This window comes from Myotis davidii, unplaced genomic scaffold, assembly GCF_000327345.1.
Source record: "Myotis davidii unplaced genomic scaffold, ASM32734v1 scaffold1569, whole genome shotgun sequence".
Taxonomy (NCBI): Eukaryota; Metazoa; Chordata; class Mammalia; order Chiroptera; family Vespertilionidae; genus Myotis; species Myotis davidii.
Window position 1 is genome coordinate 324,023 of NW_006299704.1, and position 16,813 is coordinate 340,835.

Genomic DNA, 16,813 nt, shown 5'->3' on the forward strand with positions numbered 1-16,813 from the left:
GAAATAAACAAGGAAAAAATGGTGGGATATTGTTGTTACATCTACATTTTAAGAACATGATATCCTAACATTTTTCTTCTGGGGTTTCACAGACAATGGCTCAATATCTACATAAAGATATCATAAAATAAAGAGGTATCTGACTTTATGTCAAAGTTTAAATAATTACAGAAGTAAAATATATGGCTGATTTATGAAAATATATTACAATTACTGTAAAAATTAAACACACCTTTGCACATTTATAGCTTTTCTGGGGGAGGACCCCAGTAGTGGAGGACCCCTGTTCACTAACTACATGGTAATAATATTTGCATTTGCTACATCAAATAGAATCATTATGAAAAATAACTGATTGAATTCTGGAATGTGCACAGAACTCCATTCCAAAAGGCTGCAAAGCTAATAAAGGTCACCGTATTGTTACTTTAGCTTTGCAAACTATTGAACTCATTGTGCGTAACAAGGCAGAACAGAAGCATCTTCCTCTCTGCTCCACCTGTATTCATTACCTGCATTAGAAACATTCCTTTTCTTTTGTAGCTTTTCTGGAAGCTTCGTATTTTTGGGTAAGGACAGGTACCGGGAGGCTGACGTGGAAGCCTGCACAAGACACAGAAAACCTTAGACTATGCAGATGGCATTCACTGGAAGTTTAAATTCTTATGACAAACTTTATTAAAATGTAACATGTTAGTTCTCCATGCCAAAATTACTTTGTGAGGGCCTTTAGGGATGGGGAAGAAAATCCCTAGCAATAATTATTTAATTTAAAATCACTAAAATTCTTCTAAAATATAGAAGAAGCCAAGAGAGAAAAAAAGAAAAAAAAAGGGAAATAAAGTGGGACCATTTGGAACAAGATGTGAAAACCACTGTGTTTTCTCAAGGAAAAGAGACTGAACCACCTATTTATGACAATACTAGTGAAAAAGCCTTAGAACTGATAGGTATGCAGAAAAAGATAGATTAAAAATTGTAGCATATTTTAGTTTTATTTACTTGAATGTCTTGAAAATGATAGAACAAACAGCATTACTATAGCCAATTTGCTGACATTTTCATTGCCATTGTCTTTAATTTCTTTAATTTTTAATCAATGCTGCCATATTGAACACAAAGATAAAGATAATTTTGTTCAAACATAAAATTTTTATCTCTGATAACCAAATACCGAATATTATAAAAAACAAGACCTGGCTGGCTTGGCTCAGTGGTTGAGCGTTGACCTGTGAACCAGGAGGCCACAGTTTGATTCCTGGTCGGGGCACATGCCTGCGTTGCAGGCTCGATCTCCAGTGTGGGGTGTGCAGGAGGCAGCTGATCAATGATTCTCTCTCATCATTGATTTCTCCCTCCCTCCCTTCTATTCAGAAATCAATAATATATATATATATCCATATATATAAAATCGAGGGGCCGTGACAACCAAAATGACCAGATGACCTAACAGCAGGCTGCATGGGGCGACCAGGCTGGTAGGGGGTGCATTGAGGGATGACCAAATGACTGAACAGCAGGCTGTGTGGGGCGACCAGGCTGGCCAGGGGAGCAGTTAGGGGCAATCAGGCCGGGAGGCAGAAGTGGTTAGGGGTGATCAGGCGGGGGGGTCAGGGGAGGAGGGCAGTTAGGGGCGATCAGGCAGGCAGGCAGGTTAGTGGTTAGGAGCCAGTGGTCCAGGATTGTGAGAGGGAGTCAGACATCCCCTGGATTGGAGAGGGTGCAGGCTCGGCTGAGGGGACCTCCCAACCTGTGCACGAATTTCGTGCCTGCCATGTTCCAAGTGCACCCCCTGGTGGTTAGCGACCGGTTGTTCGATTGTTCTGCCATTTGGTCTATTTGCATATTAGCCTTTTATTATATAGGAATTGCTTATTCTGTCTGTCGGTGACCACATTTCCCCGGATGAGAATATGAATTCTACAAGCATAGGAATCTTTCCGTTTTGTTTACCAATGTATCCCCAGTGCCTAGAACTGTGTGCAGAACACAATAGGTGTTCACGAAACCTCTGAAAGACTTTTAAATGCCCTCTCTCCCAGAATTGCTGCGAATCAACCCTCAGCAGAGCTTCCAGAGCCCCGACGCCCTTACCCTGCGCTCCCGACTCAAGCTGCTGTCTTTCCGAATGCTCTCTCGCAAACTGTGCCTTCGGCGGATGAGAATCTCCTTGGCTTGTCTCTCACTTGTGTCAGCCGTCAGATTGTGTCTGTTGTATGACAAAGTCTGAAATAAAAACACAAGTGCCACTTTACAAAAACAACAACAACAAAAAACTGATCATGGCCCCAGAAATTGCAAAACTTTACTACATTTCTTTGGCACAGCATCTCAGTGAGGTACTTAACAGCCAACGTGCAGAGAGAAAAAAATATGAAAGGTGACATTCTTTCACATTTTGAAAGAATTAGTCTTCTTATAAAGCCAGTGAATAAGTTTTTCTCCCCATTGGAAAGTATGGTCTTTATAAATGAGAAAATGATTGAATTTATTAAGTGCCTTTGTCTACCTTGAAGTACCTTGTATGTATTTACCCATCATTATCAGTTGGGGAAAAAAATACAAGTCCACTTTATTCATCCTCCATGGAATAGCAATTACTTGTATAAAAACAAACCACTTTGAGACACTTGGTGGTGCCATGTCCTCTGATTAATCAATAGAGGCACAGTTCATTCCAGTGGCTGAAGGCTGAGCAAGCTGCTGTTACCGCCTACAATGCTCATGTCCTCATCTTTGAAGCTGTGAAATGTCTCAAGGTGGGCTGTCCATGGCAGACATTTTAGTTTATAAGCTATATAGAAATGTGTTCCTAAAACAAATTGTAATTGGTAATTAGGCTCATTTTCTGATAGAATTAATGTATACTTCTTGGAATATTCCTGTGTCCAGGCTGTATTAGGCCTAGTGGAAATGTGCAGAAGTAAAATAGAACAGGGCTCAATTCCTGCCTTGGGAAATGTGCCATTGAAGGCTAACAAAATAATACGATCATGAAATTAAGTACTAAACATATATGGTACAGCACATGCTCATTTAAAAAAAAGGTTGGGAGTAATATGTAAGGTGTTGGGGAACCTTAAAAATGGAAGAATATGGATCAATGGAGCTGACAGGAAGCTGACAGGGAAGAGAGTCTCCCAGGCTAGGAAGGAAGACAGAACCTGTACTCCGTGAGGGTTTGGGGTGGGTGCTGGAGGGATGGAGGCGTGGAAATAAGGATGGAAAAAGTGGAACCTGGAAATGGAGATCCCAAATTCTGAAAAAAACAGTTTAGCCTGGAAGCCACAATTGTTTTGTTTCATTTTTGAATGCTGGGCACTTCCAAGCCCAATACAAAGAGGAGGAATCTACAGATCTCTCAGTAGCACCTGCTGGGTGGCCCCAGTCAGTGGCTGACTTTGCACCTCCCTGGAGACCCAAGTGCCAGTGTACCCAGTGGTCAATATGAGACCATAGCAGATTACAATCCTACACATCCATAAGTGACACTCAAGGGGCAGAGTCAGTGAGCACCAGAGCCCCACTGAAGCAAAACCTTCTCCAGAGGGATGTCTCCTGCACAGCAGCTCTCCCATTGTAGTCACAGCTAGTCCTCACAGCCAGTTGGCCTGGAGGTCAACTCCTCCCAGTGAGGCCAACAGCAATCAAGGCTCAACTACAACAAGGTTGTGCTCACAGCCCAGAAAGGGGTGCACTTAGAGTGCCCAGCTCAGGTGACTGGGAAGCTGAGCCACTGGGCCCTATAGGACACCTGCTACACAAGGCCACTTTACCAATTCCAGGAGACATAGCAGCTCTACTCAATACATAGAAACAAACACAGGGAAGCAGCCAAAATGCAGAGACAAAGAAACACGTCACAAAGGAAAAAAATGGAAGAAAGAAAATTACTGGATACAGAGTTCAAAACCATGGTTATAAGGTTACTCAAAGATCTTCATGAGACCTTCAAGGGGCTTAGTGAGATTTTCAAGGATCTTAGTGAGAATAACAAATGGACCAGTCAGAAATTAAGCATACACTAACTGAAATAAAGAATAATTTACAGGGATTCAACAGTAGAGTAGAGGATTTTGAGAATCAAGTCAACAGTTTGAAATATGAGGAAGCAAAAAACACCCAATCAGAACAGTAAAAAGAAAAAATCCAAAAATATGAAGATAGTGTAAGGAGCCGCTGGGACAATGTCAAGCATACCAAAAGTCACATTATGGGGGTGCCAGAAAAGAGAGCAAGATATTGAAAACCTATTTGAAGAACTAATGACAGAAAACAGACAAAGAGAGAATCTTAAAAGCAGCAAGAGAAAAGCAGTTAGTTACCTACTGGGAGTGCCCATATGACTGTCAGCTGATTTCTCAACAGAAACTTTGCAGGCCAGAAGGGAGTGGCAAGAAATATTCAAAGTGATGAATAGCAGGGACCTACAACCAAGATTACTCTACCCAGCAAAGCTATCACTTAGAATTGAGGGTCAGATACCCTGTGCTCAGCTCTAGCCTGTGTTCCCTCTGCCAACACCATCTCCCCTTGGAGACTTTGCAAGGTTCACTTTTATCATGTTTCTCATCAGAACCCAGCAAAGGCTCTCTGATTTCTGCCAGAGAAGTTCAGGGTCTTGCCATGGCCTCAAAGGTCCCTAACATCTTCTTCCTCCTGGTTTTCTGCCTTGTTCCCTCAGTTCTGCCAACACTCAGCCCCCAGCCGTGTCTCCCTCAGCCCCTGGCTCCCTGCCCTCTTTCCTTCAGGGTTTACCCTTGTTTGAGGAGCCCTTGTTTGAGACCACATCCCTCTCAGGTGCAGCTGGGCCAGGACCCCTGAGTGGGCATCACGCAGAGGAGGCAGCTGCTCACTCTGTGCTGTGGCCTCGAGGCCTGCTCAGCACTCTGACTGAAGGGCTGTCTGTGATCACGGAAGTATATTTTCCCTCCTGTTGGCTGTAACTCCTCGTGGGCAGGGACTGTCTTCTTGCTCTCCCTGCACCAAAAGCAGCGCTGGCACAGGATAGGTGCTCGGCTAGTGCTGCCTGCTGGGTAGCTACCTCTGCTGGATGGGAAGCCCCTGGCAATTCCTGCCCAGTCCCAGGCTCCTGAGTTGCTGACGGTTCTGTGGTGTGAGCCCACAGGCAGCTGATGGCCTTCCCTCCTCCCCAACACAGGCCGTGCTGTCTCCAGGGCACCATGAACACCATCGTCACCCTCTGCCACTTCTGTGAGCTCCACGGCCCCCGCACTCTCTTTTGCACGGAGGTTCTGCATGCCCCTCTTCTGAAGGGGGCTGGGGACAGCCCTGGCCAGGGGGAGCAGGCCAAGGAGGAGGAGGGTGGCATCCAGATGAGCAGTGGGATCTGCACACACTGCCCAGCAGAAGGGGCCAGCACGGAGTCCAGCAGCCCGGGACCCAAGAAGTCGGACATGTGTGAGGTCTGCCCTGGCCGTGAAGGCCCTATCTTCTTCTGGGATGAGCAACATGGGTTTGTGTTCAGACACACCTTCTTCATCAAAGACAGCCTGGCCTGGGGCTTCCAGCGCTGGTACAGCATCACCACGATCACAATGGACCACATCTACCTCCAGCTCCCTGCCCTTCCTGCTCGGGGACCTGCAGGATCATCAGTAAATTCCAGGACAAGGCGCTCATGAGCAAGAGGCTTGAGGTGCTTCAGGTTCAGCTTTTTCTTGGCGAGAGCACATGACGGCTCCGTTCTGTGGCAGTCGCTGACAGAGAAGTTCCTGGTTGGGCCCCTCTGCCCATCGCCCTCCCTCCCCCAGGACACCTTGGTCCAGATGAAGAAGCTCGTGGATTTAGAAGAGGAATCAGAAAGCTGGGACAACTCTGAGACTGAAGAGGAAAAAGCTTCTGTCTTGCCAGAGGGTGTGGAAGGGCGGGAGCTGACCAAATGCCCCACAGGTTCCTCCTCGCTCTCAGACTGTGAGAGCTGGCAGCCCCGAAAGCTGTCCCTTTAAGTCCCTTTGGCACATGAAACAGCAAAGTGAAGGTCCTTTTCAAATTCACCAAGGTGGTCAGTCGGCCCAAAGAGAACACACAGGAGCTCCTGAGTATCCTTGGAGCGTCTGAGGAGGACAACGGAAAACTTCTCAAGTTCTGGATGACAGGCCTGAGCAAAACCTACAAGTTTCACCTCATGTCCACGGTCTGGAGCGCCCCGGCCACAGAGCCTTGTAATTGACCCACCATGGAAGTCAGTCTGGGATGCCTTCTAGGAAGTGGTGATGGCCATCCTTGCCATTGCACTCAGAGATTGGGTGTCTGGTGGCCGTCATAGGCTGTCCCATCCTGCACTGCTGGCACGGAGCTGTGTCCTAGCAGGGGATGTTGGGGCTAGCAGGGGATGTTGGGGCCGAACTATGCTTGTGTGTGGATTTGGGTGGTGAGTTCTTGGGATCATCCCACCAGCTGTTTCCATTGCTCCAGCCTGAAGAGGACCGTGGGAGACTTGTGACAAGGACAGGCCCTGCACCAGTGCACCCCGCGAGAGAAGACGAAGGAAACTGTGTCTCCTGTCGCTCATGGACTTAGATCTCAATTTTTATAGGGAAGACACGTCAGGCCAGTCCTGACCTGGGTATTTTAGCCACAATATCGTAACTTTCTCTTGAGGTTAACATTCAAAACTTTCTGTTCTGAAATGCAGCAAGAGTTCTCCAGATATTAAATGTACACATGTAGTATCGCTACAGTTGTGAATTTTCAAGACAGGTGCTGATCCTTAGTCATTTTTAGTAACCTGGTTTTGAGTTAGGGCTCTGGGACAGGCTTTCAGAGTAAAGAGGAGGTATTCTTCATCGGTGGGTCCTTGGGAACTCATGTTCTGAAGTCATGTGACTACCAACTCCTCTGGCCATGCTGTCCTGGTATTGCTCTGAAATTACCCTATAGTTTGAGGTCAAGCCCCTGATCTTTGTTACACAAAGATGACACTGCTGAAATGTCCATGGAGCCATTTGACTTGCCCAGCTCACTGTGTGCGATTCCATGTCACTTTGTTTTTATTGCTTCCTTACACATTCACATTTGGCTGCAGTTAATCTTCAGAGCATGGTGACTTAAGATAAGATCATCTGATCCTCTCAGGGTTCATTTTGATAAGGGTTTATGGTTTGGAGGGATTTTCCAGCAGTTTGCTGATTTGTTTAATTTTTTGTTCATTTATATTTAACATGAAGACTAATGAAGACTAATATGACTAGGTATCTGTATTATGTAAGAATATTGCAACAATAAATCTGTATTTTTATTAAAAAAAAAGAATTGAGGGTCAGATAAAGAGCTTCACAGACAAGAAAAAGCTAAAGGAGTTCATCACCACCAAACCAGTATTACATGAAATGTTGAAGGGTATTCTTTAAAAAGAGGAAGAAGAAAAAGATGAAAAATATGAACAATAAAAAGGCAATAAATACATATCTAATAAGAAATCTAATGAACAGAATAAACTGGTGAATAAAATAGAATGAGAGGCATGGAAATGGAACAGGCTGACGATTCTCAGAGGGAAGGGGTGTGGGGGGCGCGAAGAGACTAAACAAAGATCTTATACGCATACTAGAGGCCCAGTGTACGAATTCATGGACCAGTGGAGTCCCTCAGCCTGGCCTGTGGAATCAGGCTGAAACTGGCTCTCCAACATCTCCTGAGGGGTCCCAGATTGTGAGAGAGCACAGGCCAGGCTGAGGGACCCCACTGGTGCACGATCAGGGCCGGGGAGGGATGTGGGAGGTTGGCTAGCAGGGGAGGGACCGCAGTAGGGCTCCAGGGTATGTCTGGCCTGTCTCGCTCACATTAGGCTTTTATTATATAGGACATGCATTACTGATGCTCACAGACATTAAGGCGGCGAAGGCCTGGGGTGGGGCGGGAATTGGGTGAAGGAGGGCAATGGGGAGAAAAAGAGGGACATCTGTAATACTCTCAACAAATAAAGATTTAAGAATTTTTTTAAAAAGGTGCTTTAGGGAAGAGGAGGAGGAGTGAGGAGTAACGTCGGGTGGATTGGGGCAGTCTTTGGGGAGAACAGCTAGGAAGCTGCAGAGATGACCCAGCAGGAGTGAAGAGGACTCCTAACAAGCAGTGTGGCCCTTGGACCACTTCACCTCCCCGGCCTCTATTTCTTCATCTGTAAAATGGAGGCAATGGTAACACTGTTAACTGTAGGATTAAATGAGTTAATGCACATAGTGTGCTGACATGGGGCTTGCCCACTTGTACGCATTCGCTAAGTGTTAGCTTTATTATTAGCAAATTATGAGAATGAGGTGTTCACAATGGAAATGCAGTTTAAAAAGCGATTCAGATGACACATGAAAAGAAGAAACTATAGCACCTTATGAATAACTATCCAATTATAGTGCATTTAAGGAAGGTTAAATACATTTAAAAAGTCTTATAAAGCCATAAAAGTAGTTCATTAAAAAATAAAAAGAAAGCAATCAATTATTTTCTTCACAATTATTTTATACACACGCGTGCGTGCGCGCGCGCACACACACGTATATTTATTTAATTAAAAATTAATTTTATTTTTGTTAATCCTCACCTGAGGATATTTTTTCCAGTGATTTTTAGAGTGGAAGGGAAGGGGGTAGAGAGAGAGAGAGAGAGAGAGAGAGAAACATTGATGTGAGAGAGACACATTGATTGGTTGCCTCTTGCACACACCTTGACCTGGGCCAGGATTTGAGCCTGCAACCAGGTATGCACCTTTGACTGGAATTGAACCTGTGACCCATCAGTCCACGGGCCAACGCTCCAATCACTGAGGCAAACTGGCTAGGGCCACAGTTGTGTATTTTAAGTCTCCAAGCTCATAGAGGCAGAACTCCCAGAGGCTCCCCATGGTGCCTGGAGGACAGCGCACTGTGGAATGGGGTCTGAGAGAGAGGAGATGCCTGGAGTGGGCCTCAGGGTTAGTGTAATAGTGGGACCATATGCACTATAATTGGGTAGTACAAAATCAGAAGGCACATTTTTAATTAAAAGCAAGTAAATATTTTGTTAAATAAATTATTCTCACTCGCTGGCGGATCTGATAGAGATTTCTTGATAATATTTCTCGAATTTCATCCATTTCACCAGGTGTAAGCTTCCTTATTTTTTCTTCATGACAGTCACTGAAAGTTTAGAAAAAAAATGATTTACTGTTCAAAAATAGTCTTTCTTAAAGACATAATATCATTATTTAAGAAGAATACTCTTAAGTAAGAATAACACAGGAATAATTCAACATTTTGAAATAATTTAAAATTCTGAAATTTTATCTCAGTGCAAGATCACTGAGGGCAGGTTACTCCAGCACAGGCTTCCATCTGCTCATCTGATTGTTTTTAGGAAGGTAAACTATAGTGGCTTATAATGCCATCGCTTTATTATTTCTAATCCGTCATAAAAAAGTAACACAGGATTGTTTTTTCCAACAGAAACTTAATTAGCCATATTTTGCTATCCTGGCCTGGGCTTTAAAAACATGCCATTAGCTATGTTTGCAAAAACACTATTGATAATATTCATGAATATACAGTCCATCTTCTTTATTCAGGGATTCCAACAGATTCACCCACTTGGTAAAATGTACTTGGTAAACACACTGTCGTACTTGGGGACCTGCCCAGCCATTGGGGACCTGTGCAAAGTGGAGACAAATTTGCGTTGATCGACGTGCAGGTTCCCAAATGAGGATGACGGGAGCAGCGCTTTGCTTTCTGGTTTAGCTCTGGTCCTGTCAGAAACGGGCCTTCTCGTGGTCTATTTAGTGACAAGTTTTTGCAGTTCTGAGTTTTGTGATGGTGGTTTTGCTGTTTTAAAGGCCCCCACGCATAGTTCCGAAGTGGGCGGTGTCCCATGTGCCTGGGGGCTGTGATGGCCTTCTGCGAAAGCAGTGCTCCGCAGGCTTCCTTCAAGCATGAGCTGTGGTGCCCTTGGCCGCAAGTTCAATGGCAATGAAACAACAGTATATTTCATAAGGCGTTTTCAAATGGAACCAAGTTATGCATTGCTTGGCTGATTAAAGCATTCTGACCAGAGGCGCTCAGAAACCTAACCCTGTGTTTTTTCCCAGGAGCAATATTCAATGTTTGCAAATCAGCGTTCAAGGGCAACTTTATAGAACTGTAAGTCCTGCAAACAACGGGAATTGACTATGTTTATATAGTTTTACTCTCACTCTCTCAATAAACTAAGAAAATAAATTAAGAATATAAAGCTGGCCAGTTAATATACATAAATGCATACAGAAGATGAGCCAAGGGCACACAAAATAAAGAAGGTAGTTCTCATATTATTTTAAATGTTGCTACTGTAAACCAAGGATAATGGTAATTACTGGGGTCCAAACCTGCGCCCAATGGTAATGGGTACGCACAAAGGAATGAACAAGGAAATGCAAGGCTGCATCAAACTTTCCTGTATGTAGACGATTCGTTATTGCCTCCTTTGCTTAGAGGGTTTTTAAAGAAGCATCTTTTCAGACTGAGACGTTGTCAGGTAGCTGTCCAACTTTCTAGTTAATTAACATAATTTTAAAATTGAAATGAAAAAATTAGGTCAATAAATAACAATCTTTTTGGTGTCTGATTTTCTTTTTTCTTTCTTTTTGTTAATCCTCACCCGACAATATTTTTTCCATCAATTTCTAGAGAGAGAGGAAAGGAGGGGCAGAGACACAGAGAAAGAAACATTGATGGTAGAGAGACACATCGACTTGTTGCCTCCTGCTCAGCCCTGACCAGCACTGGAGAATGAGCCTGCAACAAAGGTACATGCCTTTGACTGGAATCGAACCCGGGACCCTTCAGGCCTTGGGCTGGCGCTCTAACCATTGAGGAATCCGGCTAGGGATGGTGTCTGATTTTCTTGTACGATGTTCCCACCAAGTTTTAAATAACATGTTTGCATAAGTATAGTGACAAGAGCACAACTACCTTCCTTGTTTACACTTAAAACACCCACCACAGTTCCGAATTTGTGTATTTTACTTGTGGTTCTGTCAGGTTTTGGTTCATATATTTGAGGCTGTTATATTTGTGTGCTAATTTAGAGTTTTATGCCTTCTTATAGATTTGAAACTTTGTCATTATAAATGTATTTCTTTATTTATAGCAATATTTTTGCATAATGTTTACATTTTATGGTAATGTGATTACACAAACTTTCTTTTGTTTAGTGCTTTAATGGTATAACTTTTTCCAACCTTTTATTCCTAGCTATCCTCTAACTTTACATATAAGTAGTATCTTTTATAAACAATATCTAGTGAGTTGTGTATTTTTATCCATTCTAATCATCTCTCCCTTTTAAATGAAGTTCATATTTAATGTAATTTGTGTTTAAGACTATTTTCTTACTATTTGCATTCTGTTTGTCCTATATGTTCTACGATTGTTTATTCTAGTTTGTTGCCCTTTTAGAATTTATTTTATTTTGCTATTTTATTTCTCTTCTATGTTGGCTTGTTACCTTCTTTAACTATTTTTTAGTGGTTATCTGATATTATAATATTAATTATTGATTTATTAAAGTCCAAAATACATTTTTATTTTTACCACTTACTGAACAATGCAGGGATCAATAACACCATTTACCTCCCTCCCAATGTATAAGCTATTATTGTTGTTAGTTTTAAGTCTGTATAGATTTAAAATCCCACAGACATTATTATTTTATGCAATTAATACTCCTTTAATTTTACAGATATTTTCCATTCCCATTGTTTTAATTCCTCCCTTCGTCTGCAAGCTTTTCTATGAAACCCTTTATCATTGACTTCAATGTGATGACTTTCATCTGAAAATGTTTTTAACCTACTTTTTTTGAAGGGTGTTATAGCACGATATGAAACTCTAGGTTATAAGTTACTTTCTTTCAAAAATTTTAAGATAATGATGGTTTCCACTGTGTTCGTTGAAAAATAATTGTCAGTTTTTTTCTTTTTCTCTGAGTATGTTTAAATTTTCTCTTTGTGCCTTTGATCTTTAGCAGTTTTTACTGTCATATACCTGCATTTGGTTTTCTTCATATCTAATCTGTTTGGGGTTTGTCACATTTTATGTCTTTTATCTGTTTGGGGAAATTATTAGTCATTTTGTCTTAAAATATTGCTTTTACCAATTTTTCTCTCACTTCCTTTTGGAACTTTTGAAAGTTCTTCCATATGTATTTCTTACTTTCTTTTCCACATTTTTCATCCTTTTTTTTTTTTCACTTAGTGCTTCATTCTGGTTTTCTTTTCTCCTATCTCCCAATTTACCAATTATCTCTTCAGCTGTATCTAACCTGTGTTTACATCTATAAAATGAGATCTTAAATTTAGTTGCTTTATTTTTAGCTAAAATATTCCCCTAAGGTGTTTTTATTCATGTAATCTCCATGACAATGCCAAAAATATAAATGACCTTTTCTTTTTTAGGCTTATTATATTTTATTTTAAAGCCCACGCTTTTAAAATATATTTTTATTTATATCAGAGAGGAAGGGAGAGGGAAAGATAGAAACATCAATGATGAGAATCATGGATTGGCTGCCTCCTTGGGATCGAGCCTGCAACTTGGGCATGAGCCCTTGACCAAAATCAAACCCAGGACCCTTCAGTCTGCAGGCAGATGCTCTATCCACTGAGCCAAACCAGCCAGGGCTAAAGTCCATGTTTGATAACTCAATTATCTAAATCCCCTTTTTACCTGTTACTATTCTGCTTTTATCTTTTTCTCAATATTTTCTTTTGATTGGTTGCTAAACATTAAATATGAAAACTCATGAGGCAGTTTAAGGCTTTTCATGCTCTTATTTTTTCCAAAGAATAGTTACATTCCCTTCCCTAAAGCAACTGGGAGAGGGGGAATATCAAACTCAAGTGTCAAACAGCCGTGGATTAAGATGACCCTGGACTGGACTTCTTTGATTGGAGGTTAAGGTGCAGGCTGTGAGGTTAACACCTACAGCTGGATACCCAAGCTCCTCCCGCTTGTGGGCCCTGAATTTTGGTCTTAGCTCTATGACCCATCCGTCTGTCAAAACCTCTGTTCTAACCTTTTGGACTCAGACACCTTCTCTGTGGCCCAGGAGGAAAATAGCGCCTACTGCCGGCTCCATCTTCTTGGTTCCCTTTTCTCGTGACTTGGCTGAAAACGTTCCCCCCATGCTGGTACTTCCCCGCTTAAAAGCAGACTTTAAAAATATATTTTGTCCTCTTTTTCTAGTTATTCTCAGAAGCTGGTTTGGTCTGTAGCACTCAGTCCATTATGATTAGAAATAGGATTCCTTATTATCTCCCCTTCTGCTTCTCCTCTCTAGGTAAAACACGTTGGGAGAGGTGGAGTGATGCATACGGCACTCATTCAGCCAACTCTGCAGCGGCCATTCATTCTGCTGCCGAGTTCCCTAGTCCTAGACACTTGCCTTTACCTACTACCAACTGCAAAATGAACTGTGAACAGAGAACAGAGAGTAGAACTGAGAATTCTCTCTTCTGTGCTCACAGAGACAATGGCTGTCCCTTGAGAAGCTGGCTAATTGAATCATCCTTTGTTTCAGCTGCAAATGGAATGGTGCCTAAGAAAGATCTTGAAATTGTAAAGCTAGAGGGACACTTAAGGATCAGTGTAGCTCCGTTTTCTACTTGGAAAGCTCAACCTCAGGGCAATAAATGGACCAACGTAAGGGCGCACAGCGTTCTCTGCTGAGAAGTCAGTCATTCTGCTCAGTTCACTACTGTTTATGACACAGCATGATGCCTTGACCTCCAAGCCATCCTGGTCACTGCTTCTTTTCATTCTGGCTGCATAAACTCCCATAATTTTCATAGGAGACTTGGAGTCCTAGTAAAATCGTGGTTTACGCGGTTGGGTGTGATTTGAAGCTTCCTCTCTCATGTAAATGCTCCCACTGTTAGAATTTTAATTAGGTGACATTTAGTTTAAATGAGCTTCAAGCTCATCAGTGCAAGAAAAAAGCAGTAGAGCTGTCCTTCTGTTCTGCTATAATTTTGCTGTAAGACGTTGGGTTTTATATGTAAATCACTTCACAATTCTGAGTATTCATTTCCTCTGTTTTACTTTTTTAAAATATATTTTTATTGATTTCAGAGAGGAAGGGAGAGGGAGAGAGAGATAGAAACATCAATGATGAGAGAGAATCATTGATTGGCTGCCTCCTGCACAACCTAACTGGGGATCAAGCCAGTAATCTGGGCATGTGCCCTGACCGGGAATTGAACCCTAACCTCCTGGTTCCTAGGTTGATGCTCAATCACTGAGCCATGCCAGCTGGGCTCTTCTGTTTTAAAATTAAGGAGACACACTAGGTCAGTGGATCTCAGTCCCACTTAAATTAGAAACATCCGAAGGGCTTATAAAGCCACCTGTCCCTGGTCCTTGGCCCCAGAGATCCTGACCCTGTCGGTCTGGGTGGGCCCAGTAGCTCTGGGAGTTCCTGCTCCCAACTTGTTTCTAACAGCCACCTGGATTGAGAAACACTGCAGCAGAAATCACCAAACTAATGTCCTTTCTGGCCTTAAATTATGACACTCTGCTATCTCCAAGGAAATCTTCTATATATATAAAAGCCTAAGCAACCAGCCCACTGGCTGACTGGCCAGTAGCTATGACACACACTGACCACCAGGGGGCAGATGCTCAACGTAGGAGCTGCTCAGCTGCGGTGACTTGGCAGCTATGGTTCTCGGGTGACGCACCCGGGACCAGAGAGGAGGGAACCCGATTCCGGGGTGCCAAGAACTGACCTCTCGCAATCCGGGACCCCCTGGGGGATGTCAGAGAGCCGGTTTCAGCCCGATCCCTGCAGGCCAGGTGTGCACCAGGCCTTTAGTAGCTAAATAACTTCCTGCAAATAGAACACACTTTAAAGTATTCCACTGCAGAATGCCTGCTGAAGAGACTTTAACTTACTTTCCAAAGTACTGAATTTCCCAGAGCAAATATAAGAAAGGCACAGCCCCCCTACACATGACGAGGCATCTTCTGAATAGTCGATTTTAAAGTAACAGACCGTGATGAAATGTGACATGACCTGACGTAATACAGCATAAGATACACATTTCTACACTTTCACTTTTAAGCAGAATCGCATTCTTCTGAGAGATCTGAAGGTACCTCTAGGACACAGGGTGAATTTGTTATTATTACTGGCTTCACAAACCCTACAACTAACTGTAACGACATACTCAGAGATGCCAGCTTTTATCTGTGAACAGTGCTTACTTCAGGGACGCAAACGAAGGCCCCGCGCTCCTCAGCCCGGTCTCCGCCATCTCAATGGCGTGCTTGATCTCCAGCTTTTTATACAAGGACACGATGCTCGACTTGGGCTGGTTTTCCCGGATCAAAAGCTTCCGCAGGTATTTGTCATCAAACTTTTTAAACCTGGGAATAAAGAAAATCAAAGCTTTGATTAACTAATGCTACCTACACCAAGCATGTCAAACTTGCGGGCCACATCCGCATGCAGCCCACAATGAATATTTTTGCAGCCTAACCAATATAATGGTATGTAAGAAACGTTTTAATAAATATTTTGTAACTTAATTTTTACAATAATTAAGCATAATTATTAATAACGAACTACAATGTTCACTAATGACTGATTACTATCATCGTGTTGCATTCATTTCCCTTATGCACAGGTGCACCATTTCTATCTACTAACACTAGCGGCGAATATTTCAGCAGCCAATGGCCATGTCATTAGTCTTGTACTGACTAGTTTGGTGTGCACAACAGGAAGTATTTTGCTTTTGGAGAAAAGAAAAGTATAATTTAATTATACATTATAATTATTTTTAAATGTGCATACCTGAATACATATGTACATAAAATATGGATACATGCAAATAAAAAAATATATAGCACATATCGATATATGAATCTAATGTGTATTTCTACATTTCCTATTTCTCTGCTTCTCTTTTCGGAAAAATTATTCAAAAGTGTTGTTAATATTCTGTGTCTACAATTCCTCTCCTTTAATTTTCTCTTGAAAATTCAGGCTTTTCCCTCCAATACTCCATTCCAACTACTCATTTTGAAGTAACCAGTGATCCCCCCACGACATAAATCCAATGGCCAGTTACTCAGTTCTCAGCTTTTCTGACCTCTCCTGTTTAAAACAGTGTCTTCTGGGAAACACTGCTCTGGGTCCCTGCCTACCTTGTCCTCAACCACTTTTTAAAATTCCTTTTCTTCTTCCGTCCAAATAAAAAAAGAAACTTTTTTAAACGAACACACATAGAACTTTCTGTCCTCTTCTCTTCCTCCACGCACTCTCCTGGTGAACTGGCCCAGTCGTGTGGATTTTAATACATCTCTATGCCAGTGACTCTCAAATTTGTATCTACAGCTCCAGCCTCTCTCCCAAACCCAGAAATAAATATTCAGCAGCCTAATCAACATCTCCACATGGCTATCGAGTAGACATCTCAAACTCCATGTGCTCAAGCTGGGCTCATCTCCCCTTGTAACCCTTCCATTTCTGTTAATGGGAACTCCACCAGGTCAGAACCCTGATGTTATCTTTGATTATTCTCCATTTCTCATGTTCCATGTTATGACTGAACTAGAGGCCTGGTGCACAAAAATTTGTGCATGTGGGGGGCATCCCTCAGGCTGGCCTGTGCCCTCTCGTAGTCTGGGACCCCTTGGAGGATGTCCACCTGCTGGCTTAACCCTGCTCCCTGGGAGATCGGGCCCACGCTGGCAGTCAGATATCCCTCTGGCAGCCCGGCAGCCCTTGGGGGATGTCCACTTACCAGCGGGGAGCAGACCTAAGCTGTAGTTGGACATCC

At 42.7% G+C, this 16,813-nt stretch overlaps 1 protein-coding gene across 1 annotated transcript in view; it reads right to left on the minus strand.

The window, feature by feature from the left end:
* LOC102760885 (sodium/hydrogen exchanger 2-like) overlaps positions 1-16,813 on the minus strand; it is a 33,182-nt gene that overhangs the window by 1,699 nt on the left and 14,670 nt on the right. Inside the window, exons 5-8 of the mRNA XM_006775421.2 lie at positions 15,234-15,395; positions 9,038-9,134; positions 2,095-2,226; positions 513-603 (exon numbers count right to left, since the gene is read on the minus strand). Of these exons, the coding sequence (XP_006775484.2) occupies positions 513-603; positions 2,095-2,226; positions 9,038-9,134; positions 15,234-15,395 (482 nt within the window). The remainder of the gene's footprint in view (positions 1-512; positions 604-2,094; positions 2,227-9,037; positions 9,135-15,233; positions 15,396-16,813) is intronic.